The sequence below is a fragment of the Carassius gibelio genome, chromosome B5 (assembly GCF_023724105.1).
Source record: "Carassius gibelio isolate Cgi1373 ecotype wild population from Czech Republic chromosome B5, carGib1.2-hapl.c, whole genome shotgun sequence".
NCBI classification, from domain to species: domain Eukaryota; kingdom Metazoa; phylum Chordata; class Actinopteri; order Cypriniformes; family Cyprinidae; genus Carassius; species Carassius gibelio.
In genome coordinates this window covers 31,793,198-31,811,983 of record NC_068400.1, presented here as the reverse complement: position 1 = coordinate 31,811,983, position 18,786 = coordinate 31,793,198, and the positions used below count along the sequence as shown (strand labels likewise).

Genomic DNA, 18,786 nt, shown 5'->3' with positions numbered 1-18,786 from the left:
GTCCGTATATGTTACTCTGCGAGGGAAAACGACTAAAACTGTCTTCCACAAATGGACACACGCCTTTTATATCCGGTAACATATTACAGATAATCACAACCAAAAATAAAAACAGACTGAGTTGGACCTTACTAGACTGCCACTCTACTGGCAAAAAATAACATCCGTATGTGGGCGGGTTTGTGAGTACATTTGACCAATCATCTGCGTTTGTCGCATCGTTTAACAAATCGGAAGTTTCGACGTGAGGTTGACGCCATCAGCTGTCGCCGACAATGATATCAACATTGAATTTTTTTTTTTTTTTTTTTTTTTTGGTCAAAGTCATTCCATACCAGTTTCTTTCTTTCTCATTGCTCTTCTGTCTAATTCTTTCAGTGGTTAAGATTCAATAAATTGAAAGCAGTGGGTTAATGCTATTGTGCTAATAATTTATTTCTTTTTCCGACGGGAAAGAAAAGTGGCATCCTACAGGGGGCGAAATTACATTTATAATTAAAAACTCATTTACTTTCTTTATTAAACCCTACTTTATATATACGGTTGAAGACGTGTCTGTATGGATAAGAAAAATATTAACTATACAACAGATTCACTTAAAAACTATATTAAAATTGGCAGCCATCAACTGAATGAAAATCTCTTGTCAATCAATCAATCAAAGTATCAGGGAGCCTACATTTGAGCATAACAACCTTATAATTTGCAGTTTGGAAAAAGATACTACTTTTGACAGGCTTAATGCTGAAGTGACGTCTAAATTAAATTACATTAATTAGGAAGTAGGCTAGTACAATCAAAGGCATCTGAAAATAAGATTTTGCAAAACTAAATATCCAGCATTGTCTGGTGTATGATATCCCGAAGTGACAACAATTGGGTTAATTAGATTAGACACTAATTAATTACTTTTAAGTCAAGTCAGGTCACCTTTAGTTTAATGCTTTGCTTTTAACAGTACAGATTCTGTCAAAGCAGCTTTACAGTATCGAATAGGAAAAAAGTGTTTCAATGATGCAGAAGAAAATTAAACACTTAATTTTCAGTTAAAAACTGTTGGACATTGAATTCAGTGATGTCATCATCCAGCACAGTTCAGTTCAGTATTAACAGATACTATTACTGTTTTGTTACTCAAATAAATGGAAAGCATACTGAATTATGGGACATATGGTACACCTAAGATCTGATACAAGTAAACTGCAAAAGTCTAAGAATTTTTTTTTTTTTGCACATTTTCATACAATACTTCCACACATACATGTATATATCAATAACTTACTGTAAAGTTTTGTTTGTTATATCAGCAAAACTTGAACTGAAATAAACTGAATTAAAATTAAATAAATTGGATAAATGAACAGAATCTCCACTAGAGGGACAGACAAGCTGTCAATCAGTTATTGGGGCCCTCAGCATACAGCCCCACTGAAATTAAAACCCTTTTAATCTGTCACCCAAACTCTGTCCACAATGGGACGTTTTGTCTTCATCAGAAAGTAACTGCCTCATCACAACATCTTCCAAAAGAAACACATCTACTACTGCATTAACAATTGCTCACTAGCTGTTTTTAATGCCTGCATTAAGTGATTACATCACTGATTTGACAGGGATTAAAGTAGTTGGAAAAAGTTTTGTATACAAATTTAGCACATACTGAACATTGATGAATCTTTTGTCTGGTTGTGCAGAATATTTTATATATGCATGCTTAACTCACATTGTTCAAAGAGCATGTGTGTGTGTTTGTGTGCGTGTGTCCGGCGTGTGCGTTTCTTTGGGGATTAGAACTGTGTGAGTGATTGGTGCTGACAGCGGTCTGTGTATTACTGGCTGGCCTGCAGATTAAGCCGCTCCTTTTTAGACTGCCTAATCTGGATTAACTGATGCAGTGTGCCTGCAATGATGCGGCCCACTACCCCTCTCTCTCCCTCCCTCCTTCCCTCTCTCTCTGTCTTTCTTTCTATCTGTTACCTCACTCGCCTTCCATCACCCCAATCCATCTTCACATCTTTCTTTCCTTTACCTCATTTTGCGTAGGAACATTTAGTTTATTTCATCTGTCCAATTCTCCACTCAGATTAAATTTCTGTTGCAGTGTCACTGTTTCGTCTGTGTATTTCTGTGCTAATGTGTTCTGGAGTGTCTCTGTGTGTGTGTGTGTGTGTGTGTGTGTGTGTGTGTGCCTGCGGATTAGAGTTTAGTCCACTTCCATAATTGCTCTTGTGCCTGCGTAGCTGGTTGTTGCCAGATGGACGGACTGGTCCCCCCACCCCCAATTGCACCACCCTCCACAAAACTTCCCCTTCTGCAAGCGCACAAGCCCAGATCCTGAACACATAAATATACAAACATCCTATACTGATGCAGAACAACAACAACAACAAATTCTCTCTTTTTAAAACTACTTTTACACAAAACAACAATAACAACCGCTGAAATCTGAGCAAATTATAAAAAAATGACAAACTACTTACTATTATTATTACAGAAATTATGGATCCTTCTCCTCAGAACTGGTCAACAACCTTCCATATGGCTCCTTTCATTTCTTCTTTTATAAGGTCTCCATCACTGGTTAAGAAACATTCATCCTTCTGTCTTCATCGTTTTCTACATATTCCTTAACTTCCAGCTCTTCTTCTTTCCCCCCTTTGTGTCCTGTGATGTTTTTTCTTCTTCCATGTGGTATTTACACACATCTTATGGACTAATGCGAAATCTCTCTTTCCTTTTTTTATCCAGGGTTAAGGGACTATTCACATAAAGCATAGGCTATTATGATAGTTCAGCAGTGTGTGTATGGGTATGTGTCTAGGTCAAAAAAGAAATTGTGAAGAGCAATAACAAATGTTTTTACAAATTTAGATGTTTTACTAAGCATAAATATTTTAGTGGTATTATGCTGCTTTTATGTTTTGTGTTCAGTCAAGAAATTATGACAAAGGATTGGTTAATTAATTAATTAATTACAAAGTTAATTAATCACGTAATTGGAATTATTTAACAGATATACCTGATGATATGTTATAGCTATATATTATTTCTATAGGCATGTTGTTATGGAGAAGTGTTAACAGAGGACTGAACAAGAAAATGTTCACAAGAAACATTTGGTTTACATATTATTCGAGTAACGAAAGAAATAATTTTTAGGTGTCTTATTTATGAGATTTATACGAGACTTTCGTCTAATATGTGACATTTAAAATATTATAGTATGGCTTTTTGGAAAAGATGGAGAAATTGCGCAGCGCCGGTCAATATTGAAGAACATTCAGCTAATTCAAGTGGAACTAAAAGTTAATAGCTTGTGCTCAATTAAACTTAATATAATTAAAATAATAGAAATACAATTTATTTTTATAGCTTATAATTATTATTAATTTATTATTTCGATTTCTGCCTGAAATTGATATCCTGCGAGGGCTCATTTTTCTAACACATCTAATTTACAGCATGTCACAGACATTTATTTTTAATGCTTCAAATGAATCAGTTAATGGCTGCTACGCTTCCTAAAACCACATAAACCCAGATAATATCACACACACATACACAAAAAAAAAAAAAAAAAATAGTCTACTTTTCAATTAAAGACCATAAACATATATATATATATATATATATATATATATATATATATATATATATATATATATATATATATATATATATATATATATATATATATACATTCCATTATATTTAAATATGTTTTTAGTAGAGCTAAATAGGCTATATTTTAAAAACATCTAAACATCTTAAATATTTTCAATATCTGCGGCATTTTAAAACATCTTTGGCCGAAGCCTCGGAAATATTTTAAAGGCAATATCCGCCATATTTCGATCTTCACAATTTTTTTAGGCCTATTGGTTTCAAACTAAAAAACGAAAGAAACTGTTTCGTTTAATAGCTTAAACGTTCGAAAATCGAATTGTTATGTGCCATAACCAGACAATCCCTCATAATCTATTGATTTCGCACGTTACCTTGTATTTTAAGTGAAATAAATGTCTATTGTCATATCACGTGTTAAGATACACGTCAAAGGATGAGAGAGAGAGAGAGAGAGAGAGAGAGAGAGAGAGAGAGAGAGAGAGAGAGAGAGAGAGAGAGATGCCCCTTGATTAGCTGCTCAGTGTCTTATTATTCATAGTGTCCCGCTCCTGTCCAGGGGACACGCGCCTTAACCAACGCCAAAACTCTGACACAGAGTCTAACACTTGTGTGTTTAATAGGTTATTTACTTTTACGATTACCTCACATTAAAAGAGTACGCATATCTTTGATATTCAGAGGGATATTGATGGTCTAAACTTGGGCAAGAGTGTAAGCTTGTTCAAGACACTGAGAAGCGGGGAAGAATCCACAGGTGTTTGAAGAGCCGCGACACTGAAGGAGCACCGCACGCGCCAGACGCGAGCACAGACACGCGGCATCAGCAGCAGAGCGCGACCCCCGACCCATAAAAAAAAGCGTCACAGAGAAAATCAAAGTGAGAGAGAGAGGGAGGGAGAGAGAGAGATAGAGAGTGTGCGAGAGACGCGACCGTCCCAAGAATGATGTCCTACATAAAGCAGCCCCATTATGCTGTGAACGGGTTAACACTGTCCGCCTCAGGAATGGACCTGCTCCACTCCGCCGTCGGCTACCCAGGTCAGTTCATTCTTATTAATCATTTAAAATATGTTTAAATATGTCAGACATTTGATTCATTTTGGTGGTCAATAAACTTCCAAAAGAAAGGGAAAAGCAAAATTGAAAGGTAACCCCGTATTTCTTGTTTAATTTCAGATGAGTTGATCATTTTTCTTACAATTTAAGCTACGTAAAGTAATTGCCTATAACCAGTTGATATCCACATCTCTCACGTAGTAGGCTAGCTATCACCCATATTCTAGCAAAAGTACATTTATGAAGTCGACGTCAAATCTTTATTTGAAATTAATTTTGAGGGTTCTTTGTAAAACGTTAAAGAGGTTTTTGTTCTTTGTGGGGGGTTTTTTTCGTATAGTCAAAATTTTATATAGGTACTTCATAGCCACTTATGAACAGTTTAAATCCAGCTTTAAAATTTACGCGTTTGGTTCCCTGTTGTTGCAAATAATTTTATGATAAATAATCGTACTGAATGGAGAATAAAAATACTGAATGGATTCAGAATGTAAATATTAGTAAAGCACTAATTTAAAAAAATGTGAAATGCTAAAAACTATTTTTATATGCTTTTCTTTAGTGATGGACGTTAGTCTATCTATCTATCTATCTATCTATCTATCTATCTATCTATCTATCTATCTATCTATCTATCCATCTATCCATCTATCTATCTATCTATCTATCTATCTATCTATCTATCTATCTGTCTATCTATCTATCTATCACTGTTGTATTATGAGCATGAATAGTCCAAGTCCCTCCCTCTTTCTCTCACCAACATCAACCTTAACTGTTATAATCTCACAATTAAAACTGATAGCATCTACAGTGATAGCATCAAAAGTTTTTTTTTATTTTCCTGTGATGGAAATACTTTTTTCTGCTGAAAAACCTAAAGCTGTTTCACTTACTGTGTAATGATTTTATAAACAGCCACTCCAAGAAAGCAGCGTCGGGAGCGCACTACTTTTACACGGACCCAGCTGGACATTTTGGAAGCCCTGTTCACCAAAACACGCTACCCAGACATATTCATGAGAGAAGAGGTGGCTCTGAAAATCAACCTGCCCGAGTCCAGAGTTCAGGTGAGACTATCTATCTTAAACTGAGACAAACATCTCTCTGACACCTCTCAGACTGCCTGACTTCTTTCTAAACACACCTGGCCTAATGCCTGATGATGCAGATAATTGTCTTCAATTAAAATAAAATAAATTTATCCTGGCATCTAACACTCACTTGCTATAATGCAAGTAAACCATACATCTGCAGCTAAATCTTTACAGTGTGTGCATCTTGAAGTTGAATCTATTCTAAATGGTTGAGTTTTAAGTGTAGAACATAACTACAAATCTTGAGCATGAGCATGAGTTCTGTACAGCATATTAAATAAGTCCAGTTTGGTACTTAGCAGAATGAGCCAAACTTTTATTTCCACCTTTAACCCCACTCTTTTTTTCCTCAGGTTTGGTTCAAGAACCGTCGTGCTAAATGCCGCCAACAGCAACAGCAGACCAGCGGTCAGCCAAAGCCCCGTCCCCCTAAAAAGAAGTCCTCTCCACCCTCTGAACTGACCTCTGACCCTGGTGCCAGCTCCTCACTGGTGGCTGCCCCTGCCCCAGCCGTGCCCTCTAATGCCAACACAGGCACAGCACCAGTTTCTGTGTGGAGTCCCACCTCTCTATCCCCCCTTCCTGACCCGTTGTGTGGCTCCGGCACACCCTGTGTGCAGCGCCCCGCTCCCTATCCTATGAGCTATGGTCAGCCCTCCACCTATGGCCAGGGCTACAGCTCCTCTCCTTACTTCAGTGGATTGGATTGCAGCCCATACCTTTCTCCCATGACCAGTCAGCTGTCTGCAAGCGGGGGCGCCCTCTCTCCCCTCACTGTGCCCTCCATGGGCGGCTCGCTCAGCCAGTCACCCTCCCTCTCCTCCCAAGGATACAGCGCCTCCTCGCTGGGTTTCAGTTCCGTAGACTGCCTGGACTACAAGGACCAGCAGGCCTGGAAGCTCAACTTCAGCACAGTTGACTGCCTCGACCATAAATTCCAGGTGCTGTAGAAGAGAAAGAGGGCAAGTGAAGAAAAAGGGAGGGAAGACGGGTGAAGAGTAAATGAAACAAAACTGTTGTTTGAAATGCCGGAGACATTTAGATGATGAACAGGACTGAATCAGCAGGATTCACATGAACACGGAGGTGAAAAGGGGTGCCCATTTTGGAACAGGTGAAGACTGTTCCTCTGTAATCCAGATCTGCTCTGTGATTGGTGAAGAGTGAAGGGACTCCTCAAGTATACTGATCAGTCATCATTATTAACCATTTACCTCACACACACATGCAAAGACTCACACGCAAACATACATTAGAACACATTTCCCAACACTTTGAAGGAAATATCACTAAAACCCAGACACATGCATATCACACAAAGACAAGCACATATGATATATGTAGGGAAACTTCTCAGTTTCTCTGACTATAAAATTAGCTCTTTATGGGACAAATTTCTTTCTACTTTTTTCATAAGTTTGGTTTGGTTTGTCTGTACTGGGAGGCATTAGAAGTTCTTGTGTTGTGCTTTTAGCTCGCTGTTATTTATGTATTGTTAAATTGTTAACTTATAACAAATAATGTTGTTTTCTGTTAGTTTGAATTAATCGTTATTAATTAAACTTTATTTAATGGCATTGCATGCATGCTGTTGATATATATTTTCTATTTGGGTGACCTTGTGTTGAAAAAATTTTGGTGTTTTCATGATGGGCGCTACATTAAAGGTTTTATTTTCTTTCTTAGTTTATCTACACAATTAAATGTGACTTTGTTTCACAAGATTTGTCTAAAAAGAGCTGTCTAATCGTTGATTATGCAAGATGAATACTATCAATAAAAATCAAGATTTAAGGGGGTGGTGGGGGGTCCCTTAAAACTGAACTTAATGTCTGTTAAATTAAGCTACGTCTGTCCCTCATACTGAGCAAGCATGCATGATTACAAATTTAGAGGTTATTTTACAAAATTTGAAGTTTAAATATATAATGGCTAAATTAATAATAAATAAAAGTACTAATAATGAAAACAGACTATTCATGCATCTAATAGGGGCTTTCCTGGTATCAGAAAGGTAACTGGTAATTCAGGCTGTAATAAGTTTGATCTTAACCAACTAAATTGAAAACAGATGAACATTTCTGTAGTTTGGATCTAGAAAAATGAAGTGCAAGATTCATATTCTTTCACCATCTTCTCCTTGAGTCACTGTGACACTCTGGGGTTGGATCACAGGCGGCCCACACAGAGGAGGCATCTGGGGTCCAGAAAGTTGCGATGGTGTTGTCTGGTAATTGTGTTGCTGTGATGATGTGGTGTGGTTGGCTCCGCCTATGACCGGGTGTGTGGGGTTATTTTAGCCAATGACCCAGAGAGCACCTCAATCTCCTTATTGTCGACAGAACACTACCCTAAAGCAATTAAACAGGATTACTGAGGCTTCCTCTCTCTCTTTCCCTCCTCCGCACCTCTCCGTGCATCTCCTCCTGTTGATTCCAGTTCCCTCTCTGTCTGCTATGACTATTCTATGACTATTCCACCATTCTTTCCTCATCTGTTTCAGTATATTGGTCTCACACTCAGTTCTAGAGTTGCAGTTATTTACCCCTTTTTTTTATAATAGTATGTCTAAAAATGTTTGAATGTCTTAGCATTAGATAATACAACAAAATGTCGAATCAAATGCCTTTTAAAACCAGTATAGCACTAAGACACTGGTTAGTTAGGTTTCATGATGTTTTCACATTTTCACAGCAGACACAATTCAAACTAAAATAATTTGGATATTTTCTGGTTGCAAAAATGTATGAAAAATTTAAATATGTGATCTTCCAACATCCACAAAAAATGACTTAAGATGCTTAAAACTAAAGCTGGCAAGTAAAAGTAAAAAAAAAAAAAAAAATGTGAGAGACAATATACACTGATGGCCCCATAAACATGTAGCCTATATAATTCAGAGGCCCCCAGAAGATCAACAATTTCAGTGTCACTGCATCATATACAAAAAAACAAACCAAGGTTTATTTAAAAAGAAATTATAATATACCTTTTTTCTGTGCGCTCACTCCCTCTTTTTTTCTTTATGTACATCTCTCACGAGAATACCTGCATGAAGACAGTGAAAGATGTTCAGTAACATCTAAACATACTCGCAGGCCTTTCTCTCTCTGTGCCATCTTTCATGCCCTCTCCCACTTGTTCTCTCTCTATCCACCCCTCCACCCGTCCTGAGTGCTTCATAATCCCAATCTGACCTGAATAAAACCACATGTACTTTTTCCAGGACAAAGGGTGTGTGTGTGTGTGTGTGTGAGCGCAAATGTTTATGTATAGGTCACAAGTGAGAATTTTTTCCTGAATTTGAAAAATGAATCATGTGACTGTTTAATGTCATATAAACATTTCTGTATGTGTATAACACGTTTTAATAAACAATAAGTAACAATTTTACTTTATTGCTCCTTTTACCTTATATCTGTGTATCTATAGCCTGTGTATGCATCTATCTATCTATCTATCTATCTATCTATCTATCTATCTATCTATCTATCTATCTATCTATCTATCTATCTATCTATCTATCTATCTATCTATCTATCTATCTATCTATCTATCTATCTGTCTGTCTGTCTATGTAGCCTTCCTTGGTCAACTCTCTTTTCCTCCCACCCTCCCCATTTCTCCAGATATTAATCTCTCTCTCTGTGACAGATTGTCTGTAGTTCATGCAAGAAGACAAAAGGAGAAGCTGCTGAGCCTTCAAATCTAACAAATCACACACAACACACTTAGGAACACGCACACACACATAACAAACCCTCACGTGGATACATATGATACCAAACAAATGCATTACTTACTCTACAATATAACAGACTCTCTCACACACGTAGACCTCAAACTATGCAACTGTAAATACATTTAATACAGTAATGTAGTAACAGGTTAAATTACGTGCTTTACACCTGGTGATGAGTGACTAGTCAAAGAGAAAGAAAAAACTAAGAAGACAAACACATAAGCTTAGCTATCGAACAGTAAAGTGATTTTCGACTCGCATCTTTTCGAAGGAGCGTACCTGTTGTTACTCTATGATCTGATGCTATGTCCATCGCTGGAAAGAAACAGCGCCCTCTGCTGATCGATCTTACGTTGACATGATGACAGAAAACAGCGGAGGGACGTCTTTATCGGTGTAAGTTCACATAGTGGTCTAGCCAATTATTTATACCAGCCGACACCTTATTATATATGGCTCACTATCACTGACATGTTTTTCCGTGTTTTAGTTACTGTGAAAGTCAAATATATGTGTAGTTGCTCTTTTTTCTGTAAGTACATTTCCTTTTTTTAATTGATATTATTTTTTTAACCATATTCATAGATTCTTTGGCCTGCCTGCACAATCAGTTTGATAGCTTAAAAACGTTTGTCTTTATGTGTTACCTTTCTACATCCTATGCTATGATTGAAATTTTTTATTTATTTTTTATAACCAGTTTCAGTTCCTTATTTATCAGTTCCTTATTTATCGCAAGTGCAGCTTGTTAAAGAAACAGTTGAACGCACATATTGGTTTGTACATATTAAAAGTATAGGTCTCAAATAATAAGACAGTTTTAGCATGTATTTCTTTAAATGCTGGAATTTGTTTCTTTAAAATTAGCAAGATTCAACATTCACCAATTCTACAATCAATTTTATTGAGCAACATTTAAAATATACTCTAAACAGTAGATCATAGGACTAGGCCATGATGAATTTGGGTGTGCTTATAAATGACACTGAAAAGTAAATTTGTGTAACATCTATTTATTACCACCAGAATATGAGAAATTTTGAAAATACAAAGATCAGCTGATTTAAATTTCCAAATAAGAAAAATAAAAGAAGCACAAACATGAGGTTACATTGTGTATCACAAATAGAGGGAAGGAGCAAAGTTCTACCCAAAAAAAGTGACAGACTCAGTACTAGAGTACTAAACGTAAATAATATTTTTTGCTACACTCTGTGACTCTAATGCCGATCTTTAATGTGACAAAACTGGAATTGGAAGAGTGGAAAACGAGAGAAAGACAAAGGAAGGGAGAGCGGGATGTTAGTCGAACAGTGACGTTGAATGAGAGGCTGGTTTAGAGCGCCCCCCTGTGGCTGCCTGAAGTTATAACAGGAGGAGCAGGATCGGCTTTCACTACAATATGAAAAAGGACAATTAACACGAATTCATACTGATTCTCTGCGGATTATTATTTTTTTTCTAAAGAAAATTTCATTTATGCATTGTAAAAAAAAAAAAAAAAAAAGACACCATATCGACAATAATAGCAATCATCAATATTACAAGTAACAACTTTTTAACCAATAGATGCTGGTTTGCAGTTGAATACGATTCTGCTTTGCTGATCTCATCACCCACAGGCACTCACACAGAGGAGAAGTCTGACCCCACACTCACCTCCACTATGAAGGGCCAAGTAAGGATTCAAGCAGGACATGTAAGAACTGGATGGATCGGTGGGGGCAGGAAGGGGAGGGTAAACGAATTAAGATTAAAAACATATGTGAGTTGGGGGACTGGCGAGGACAGGTTTTTCAATAAGGTGAACTGAGGCAGTTTTAGTAGCACCCTGCTGTGGAAGTTTCCGCTCCCCTTAAGCAGACTGACCCCAGACACCACCCTTTTTTTTTCTCTGGACAGCAGAGTAAGTGTTAGTGCAGGGTGAGACTTCTTCTCTTTACATGCCTGTTGAAAGTGTGTCCCTAAAGCGGGCGGGCTGGACCTCGTTTACGCTCCAAATGTGAATGTGTGTGTGAATGTGTGGGTGTGTGTGTGAATGAATGAATGAATGTGTGTGTGTGTGTGTGTGTGTGTGTGTGTGTGTGTGTGTGTGTGTGTGTGTGTGTGTGTGTGTGTGTGTGTGTGTGAGATCAACAGCACCTGTTACATGCACATATAGGTACCCTACGCGTCATTTAGACAGCACTACCAGACTGAGACACAGTTACTCCCCATCACTGATACTCTAAACTCTACCAAGAAAAGGAGGAGAACAAGTGGAGAGACAGAAAGAAATAAAGAGGGCAATAGAAAGAAGGGGTGAGTTTAAGCACGCTCTCCGCGGATGCGGCGTGCCAGCTGGATGTCTTTGGGCATGATGGTGACACGCTTGGCATGGATGGCACACAGGTTAGTGTCTTCAAACAGACCGACCAGGTATGCCTCACTGGCTTCCTGCAAGAATATACACAAAAATCAGCAAAAAGTATGAAATCCAAATCTTCAAACAGGAATGTGTGCAAAAAAGATCAACATTTATGGAATGGTATGGAAAGCCAAATATATAATATTTTGAATAACATTTTATTTTTGGTTTTCAATTCAATTTTAAAGTTGTAATTTACGTCTTTTGTCATTGATTTGTTTTGTTTAAATATGTTTATATAATTTTTGTATTTATAAATTATTATAAATGAACGTTATCAAAACAAAATCAAACTTCAATTAGTATTTATTTTATGGTCTTAGTTAGCTATAATAATGGTTTTAGTTAGCTATAATAACCCTGATACGTACCTGCAGTGCTCCAATGGCGGCGCTCTGGAAACGCAGATCAGTTTTGAAGTCCTGGGCAATCTCTCGAACCAGACGCTGGAATGGCAGCTTACGGATCAGCAGCTCAGTGGACTTCTGATACCGACGAATCTCACGCAAAGCCACTGTACCAGGCCTGCAGACAAGAAAGATGTTTAATGCAGGGGTCTTTCTTTGCGGTGTACAATTATAAGTCTACTGAAGATCACCTGTAGCGGTGAGGTTTCTTGACTCCTCCAGTCGATGGAGCGCTCTTGCGGGCAGCTTTGGTAGCCAGCTGCTTACGAGGAGCTTTTCCTCCAGTGGACTTACGAGCAGTCTGCTTAGTACGGGCCATTGTTAGTCAATATCACCTGAGAGAAAAGAAAACACTGAGTATTTTAGAACACAGTTAAGTCATGGTCAGATTATGACATACAAGGCAGGAATACAAAACAACTCTAGGAATAAGCTAACATGTTTAATAGTGCTTTCTCCTAGCTGTGTAATATGAAGCACGTAGTCTTGTGCACAGGCAGACTAAGATACAAAAGTAAGTAAATCTCTACTATAAATAGCGTCTCTAGTTTTACACTTGATTTGGTATTTGACTCCCTGCCCCATTTGTGCCATTTCAGGCCACTTCCTCCAGCTCGTCACATTAAACCCAATAAATAAAAGTAACCAATCAGCGTGGACTAAGACTGCCTTTCATCCAATCACAGACGACTATAAAACAACAATAAAGCAGTGGCCAGTACAATTTGAAGAGCGGAATAAACTAGCCAATCACAGGCCGTTCTGGGGGCAGCTCAGCCTGTCTAAGCCCCGCCCTTAACCGCAAGATTATGGCTGCAATTTGAACGGCAACTGGAGAGAGTCCGTGCATTGAGGCACAGGGGAGGACATAAACTTTGAACTAAAATTCTAAATCTAATAAATACAACGCAAAACCCACAACACAATACGGTAGCAGGCATCCTTGGGTAACTAAATAATCGCTTAGAAGGAAAATCTGCCGCGAATTTACGCCGTTTGACCGAAGTAAACAGAGACATACGAAAGTGGGACGGATTTCAGTGTGTCCTCCGACACGAAAAGGAGAGCCTGTTTCGCTCGCGTCTCGCCATCGGCTTTCTCATTTTCAGACGATGGGATTTTAACGTTTTAACGCTTAAAATAAACATTATTCTGCAGGAAAGTTTCACAAAGCTGTTGAAAAGTATTTCAGAGAGGAGTTAGTGATGCATTGGGGCACTTACCTCAGGTGAACGTGTTTTAATTCGCGCGGTGAAATATGTGCTCGGCTTGTCTAGCAGTGTCAGTATTTACTATCTCACACACAATGGGAGCGGGGTGGCCAGAGCCAAAATGGCCGCGATGTCAATCATTTTCTCCCAGAATGCACTTCAATAAAACTGTAAACACAAAATTGCCGATTTTTACAGTACCAGTTGCGTTCCTGACGTGTTTTTTCCCACTATGAATTTCTTGGCTTAAAGCCAGATGTAACATACCTGATTATTATTAAGTATTAGGAGTACAGTGTTTCAGATGGGGTTTTGTTTTGTGCAAAATCCCTTTGTTTTTTTGTTTGTTCCATCATGGAGGTCATCAGGTTTAGAGGAGACAGGCTAATGGGTTCATCCACTGATGATTATATAATAATAATATGTTATTTTACTTTATTATTAAGGATCTTAAACATTTTTCTTTTAATTTATCAGCAAAACATAGCTTTAATTTAACGATGAACCCTTCAATTTAAGTTATTACATTTTCATATACTATTATTTTATACAGATACAGAGTTTTTTTGTGGCCCTAATCTATCCTTCAGACATCATCTGGTTTTCATGTATCTGAGTGTTGGCAATAGATGATCCGAGATCAGTCATACAGTGTTTTACTTATTTCAGTCTGACATTCAAAACCACCCTCCAGCCATGCAGGAACTCTGCCTTAACCAAAGACTGACATTTTCTACCTCATGCTTACCACTTTAAGGCTTCAGTGACATTTCAGGAAGTATGTGCCATTTTCTGTGCACCAAAATGTATTATATTTTTTATGCCTCATAGTTGCATATAGGTATAAGCACTCAGCACACAGTTCTGCATTTGGACTACATAATTTGGCAGGACTGTAATATGATGTAGAGTGTTTGTCTCAAGAGTCTTGAATGCTTTTAGCTAAGGATTAGGGAGTCTCAGAGCCTAAAAGTGCTTTAATGTCTTTAATGTGACACACTTTCTAATTCATGCATAAATTGCATTTAATTGCACCAGATGCATTTAAAGATGAGCAATGTTGCTCAGTAGAAGCAAAGTGGTATTTTATTTATTTAACTTGTTATATACACACACACACACACATACGTATATATAGACACACAGGTGCATCTAAAAAATAATATGAAAAAGTTTTTTTGGTAACTTACTTCAAAAAGTGAAACAATTAATATATTATATATTCATGACATGTACATTAAAAGTTTTTTAGTTCTAATTTTGATAATTAAATAGTTTGATAATTACAGCTCATGAAAGTCGAAAATCCAGAACCTCAAAATATAAGAATATTTACATTTGTGTTATTAAATGACCATCCCTATTGTATATAAATTCCGGGTATTTCTTGTTATTTGAAACCACAATAATGAGGAAGAATCCTGACTTGGCAATGGTCCAGAAGACAGTCATTGACACTAAGAGGGTAAGTCACAGAAGCATCAAAGCATATTAAATGCAAAGTTGACTGGAAGGAAGAAATTTGGAAGGAAAAGGTGCACAATCAACAAGGATAAACGCAAGCTTCCAAGTGGTTTGCTGACCATGATATGACTGTGCTTGATTGGCAGCCAACATTCCTGACCTGAACCCCATATCGAATCTGTGGGATATTTTCAAGAGAGGTGAGAAACGGTTGATCCAACAATACAGAAAAGGTGAAGGCTCAGTTGTATCTCAGCAGTCAGTGCTCGCTTCAATGTTTCTCCTCACTAATGCTGTCATTTGTGCTAAAGGAGCCCTCACTGAGTATTGACTGCAAAAATGAACATACTTTTAAAGAACTTGAACTTTTCTGTTTTGCGAGTTCTTTCTTTTTTTTTTATTGATCTTAGGAAAAATTCTAACATTTTAAGGTACTGGATTTTTGACTTTTATGAGCTGTAAGCTCAAGTCATTGAAATTAACACAAAAAAACTTCAATTTAAATGTTTTACTTTATATGCAATGAATCTAGAATATATGAAAGTTTCACTTTTTGAAATAGGTTACTAAAAAAGGATTTTTTTTTTCACGATGTTCTATTTATTTTTATTTTTTTAGATGCACCTGGATAAGTATACCCACACTTCATGGCTTTATGTGGTGGGCTGCAAGAAATGCCTTTCAAATGTAGGTGATGTGAAAGAATTGAAAGAATGTATTTAGGTGTTGCGGTTTCACGGCAATATACCGTTCAGTTATATTCTTATATATCCAAAACCTAGGTCACATTATAAAATCATACATAAACACTATTACTAGTGCAGATGTCCACCTCTTATTGTGAGATTAATTACAACATGATATGCCCTCTATGAAGCTTCATGTACAAGGTAAATACAGATAGTAATACTGCTAATTCAGCCATTTTATTGCAGTTTTTTTTTCCACTTGCTTGTTTGCTTCTCATGGGAATGTAAGGCTCATTCAGTGCTTTTGGTATCAGCTGCAGTGCCTTTTACAAACAACAGAGAGCACTGTCCTCCTGATCAAATCTAACAGACCATCTGATTAGGTAAAGAGGTGGTGGAGAAACTCTAATGGATCCATTCATTAAAACTGTTAATGCTGTGCTGTTGGAAGAGTCAGCTACAACACTGTTTAATTTCTAAAATGTCTCTCAAAAAGCAGCATTCACTGGGTCGGATGGACATATTCTTCATATTAGCATGTATTGTATTTTTTCCTCATTTCCCAAACAGATGTTTATGAATTTTAAGAATATTAACACACATTATTTATATGTGACCTTAAGATACTGATGTGTTATTTTAGTTATAATGTATGTACATGTTTATACATGACTATACAAAAAGTACACATAGCCTACATAACTGTAAGTGAAGTTTATTTGTGATGTGAACATGATGTTTTTCTGCCCAACATTTCTCATAAACAGCATTAGAATGATATAATATTTGTGTCTGGAGTTCACAAATAAGGCAAACAACAATCCAGCCTCATCCTCCACCCACATTCATCGCCTGTGCGCTCTGAAAGGTCAGCAAGGTATCACAGCAAGGTGAGACTCAGTTTGAAAACAGTTAATGCCCATATGTCCTCATCTCCACACATAACACTTTTTCCATCCCCACTGTTCTGGACCAGGTTTTTTCCAAATCCTCTGATGTGGCTTTTAAGAGCATTTACCTACTATTTAATATGCTTTGAAGCAAATCCCAACCCAGTCACATTCTAAACTGATAGTGTCTTTGGAAAAGCCTGTTATTAGGTAGCATGATAATGCCGAGTTACTAGCAAATAGTAATTTTGAACTGCTGAAAAGGTTCAATGACCATATTTATGAGTATTGTTAGCAGCTATAGCACAGTATGGTATGGCAGCTGCTCGCAAAACACTCTAGTGTGGTGAAAACTGAACAAAACATCACCACTGCTATATAGCCAAAACAATTTCCCAGCCCTGACAGCTATTTATTAACATAACTTGAATTCAAATAAATGTGGAATTTGCTATAAATTGCACTAATTGCAATGTATAAACTGAATGGCAGTCCATTGTTTATGTATGCATGAATTCAAATCCTTTCTACTTTTAACGATGACAAAATTTGACAGTATTTAGGGAGGTGGTAGCATAATGATATGGACCAGGAACACTAAGACAGAGGTTAGAGAGTTGATGGCAAGAGAAGAGAGCTAGCTCTTAGTGCCCTTGAGCCAAACACTTTGCTCTATGTTATTCCAGTGAGGGGACTGTCCCTGCAATTAGTGCACTGTAAGTAGCTTTGGATTAAAAGCATCTGCTAAATGGCAAAGATAAGTAAGAAAACCCCCAGCAGCATTCATGTTGGTTTCTATCTTGCCCGCAGCACTCATATTTTAAAAACACAAAGCTTTGTTCTTATAGTCTCACAGCTAAACCCTGGGGTTGCAGAAGCTCAGTTGTAGATTTTGTCTTTAGTTTGTAGACAGAGTCTGGTATTCTCAAATTACTACTGTGTATGTAGGGAAATTCGTTTTTTATGATTGCTAATCTATGGTGTGTATAAAGCACAAAGCGTTTGACCTGTGTGCGTGCTTCCAAATTTCCATGGCAGTGCGTAACTAACACCTATTGGATTGACTGTGAGCCTTTATTCATTGCTTTACATGAAAATATTTCTTTACTGCAGGGTTATTCACTAAAACTAAAACCAGAAAAAAATGAAGTAAATTGAACATTAACAGATAAAATTAAAAAACTAACTAAAATTTAAAAACTATAATAGTATCTTGCCGATAAAACTGATGAATAGCAATTAGCCATTGTCATGTCTCTTTTCAAAGTTAAACTGATGGGATGAAATTAATATCAATTACATTTCAATAATCCTAATATTCTATGGTTACACACACAAGCAAAACAAATGATTAGAGTCATTAAATTTCTTCATGCTTAATTAATTTTGTTAATAGAATTTAGCATTCTAACCCGACAGAATACTTATAATCTTCATGACATTCTCATGAGATTGTCTTTTGTAGGCTTAAATGATCCAAGATTAACACAAACTATATCCTTAATGCTATATAATCATAAAAATCTCATTCACATGATGTTCTTCCCTTTTTACTCTTCTGCACACAGGCCGACTTCCTTCCAACCCCATTTCTGCTAATGGCCTGATTTGGTAGCCCAGCAGAGTAAACCGGCTCTATATTTAACTTTGCTATTGTAACCTCCATAGCAGGCTATAGGTGAATCTCATTTGTAGTTACCACTTTAGTAAACATATAGATTAGCACATGCTGACTCAGCATTCAACCCCGTTGATCCTTCTTTTAGACTGTATTCCTGTGACCCTTAGAAAATTCCCAATAAGTCATTTAATTAGTAAAACAGCTATAGGAGAACAAATGCAAATGTCTCATTGCCTTGAGAAATGCCTGTGTTGTAACATTTTAAAATTCAATATATTAAATTACATATATATTAACTTAATCAAACCAATATGCCCATAGTGCATGTACCATTGTTGAGTGTTAATGATGAAGGTACTACTGTTTTTAGAGGGCTCTATGAATATTTGCTGCAACATTTAGAACATTCCCAGCCTAGATTTCGGAGCATCCCTGAAAACTCTCAGCAAATGAGTGGCCTCTATGTACTTTATGTATTTAATGTGACTTAAAAATGAACAGGATGCCGTGAAACTGATTTTGAGTGTTAAATGGATGAAATGGATGATTGGATGATATTTCAAAATGGGGCCATG

At 37.1% G+C, this 18,786-nt stretch overlaps 3 protein-coding genes across 3 annotated transcripts in view; 1 reads left to right on the top strand and 2 right to left on the bottom strand.

Moving 5' to 3' along the window:
* LOC127957762 (creatine kinase M-type) overlaps positions 1-18,786 on the bottom strand; it is a 175,001-nt gene that overhangs the window by 75,149 nt on the left and 81,066 nt on the right. The gene's annotated exons all lie outside the window — the stretch shown is intronic.
* LOC127957765 (homeobox protein otx5-like) lies at positions 4,159-7,362 on the top strand. Its single transcript, XM_052556431.1, has 3 exons — positions 4,159-4,665; positions 5,602-5,753; positions 6,134-7,362. Exons 1-3 carry the CDS (start codon positions 4,569-4,571, stop codon positions 6,728-6,730), a joined length of 846 nt encoding a protein of 281 aa, XP_052412391.1. The 5' UTR covers positions 4,159-4,568; the 3' UTR covers positions 6,731-7,362.
* Positions 10,520-13,714, bottom strand: LOC127957772 (histone H3.3A). The gene is made up of 4 exons (XM_052556437.1): positions 13,560-13,714; positions 12,528-12,671; positions 12,301-12,454; positions 10,520-11,958 (listed from the first exon to the last, which is right to left on the bottom strand). The coding sequence occupies exons 2-4, from the start codon at positions 12,653-12,655 to the stop codon at positions 11,830-11,832; spliced, it is 411 nt and encodes a 136-aa protein (XP_052412397.1). The 5' UTR covers positions 12,656-12,671; positions 13,560-13,714; the 3' UTR covers positions 10,520-11,829.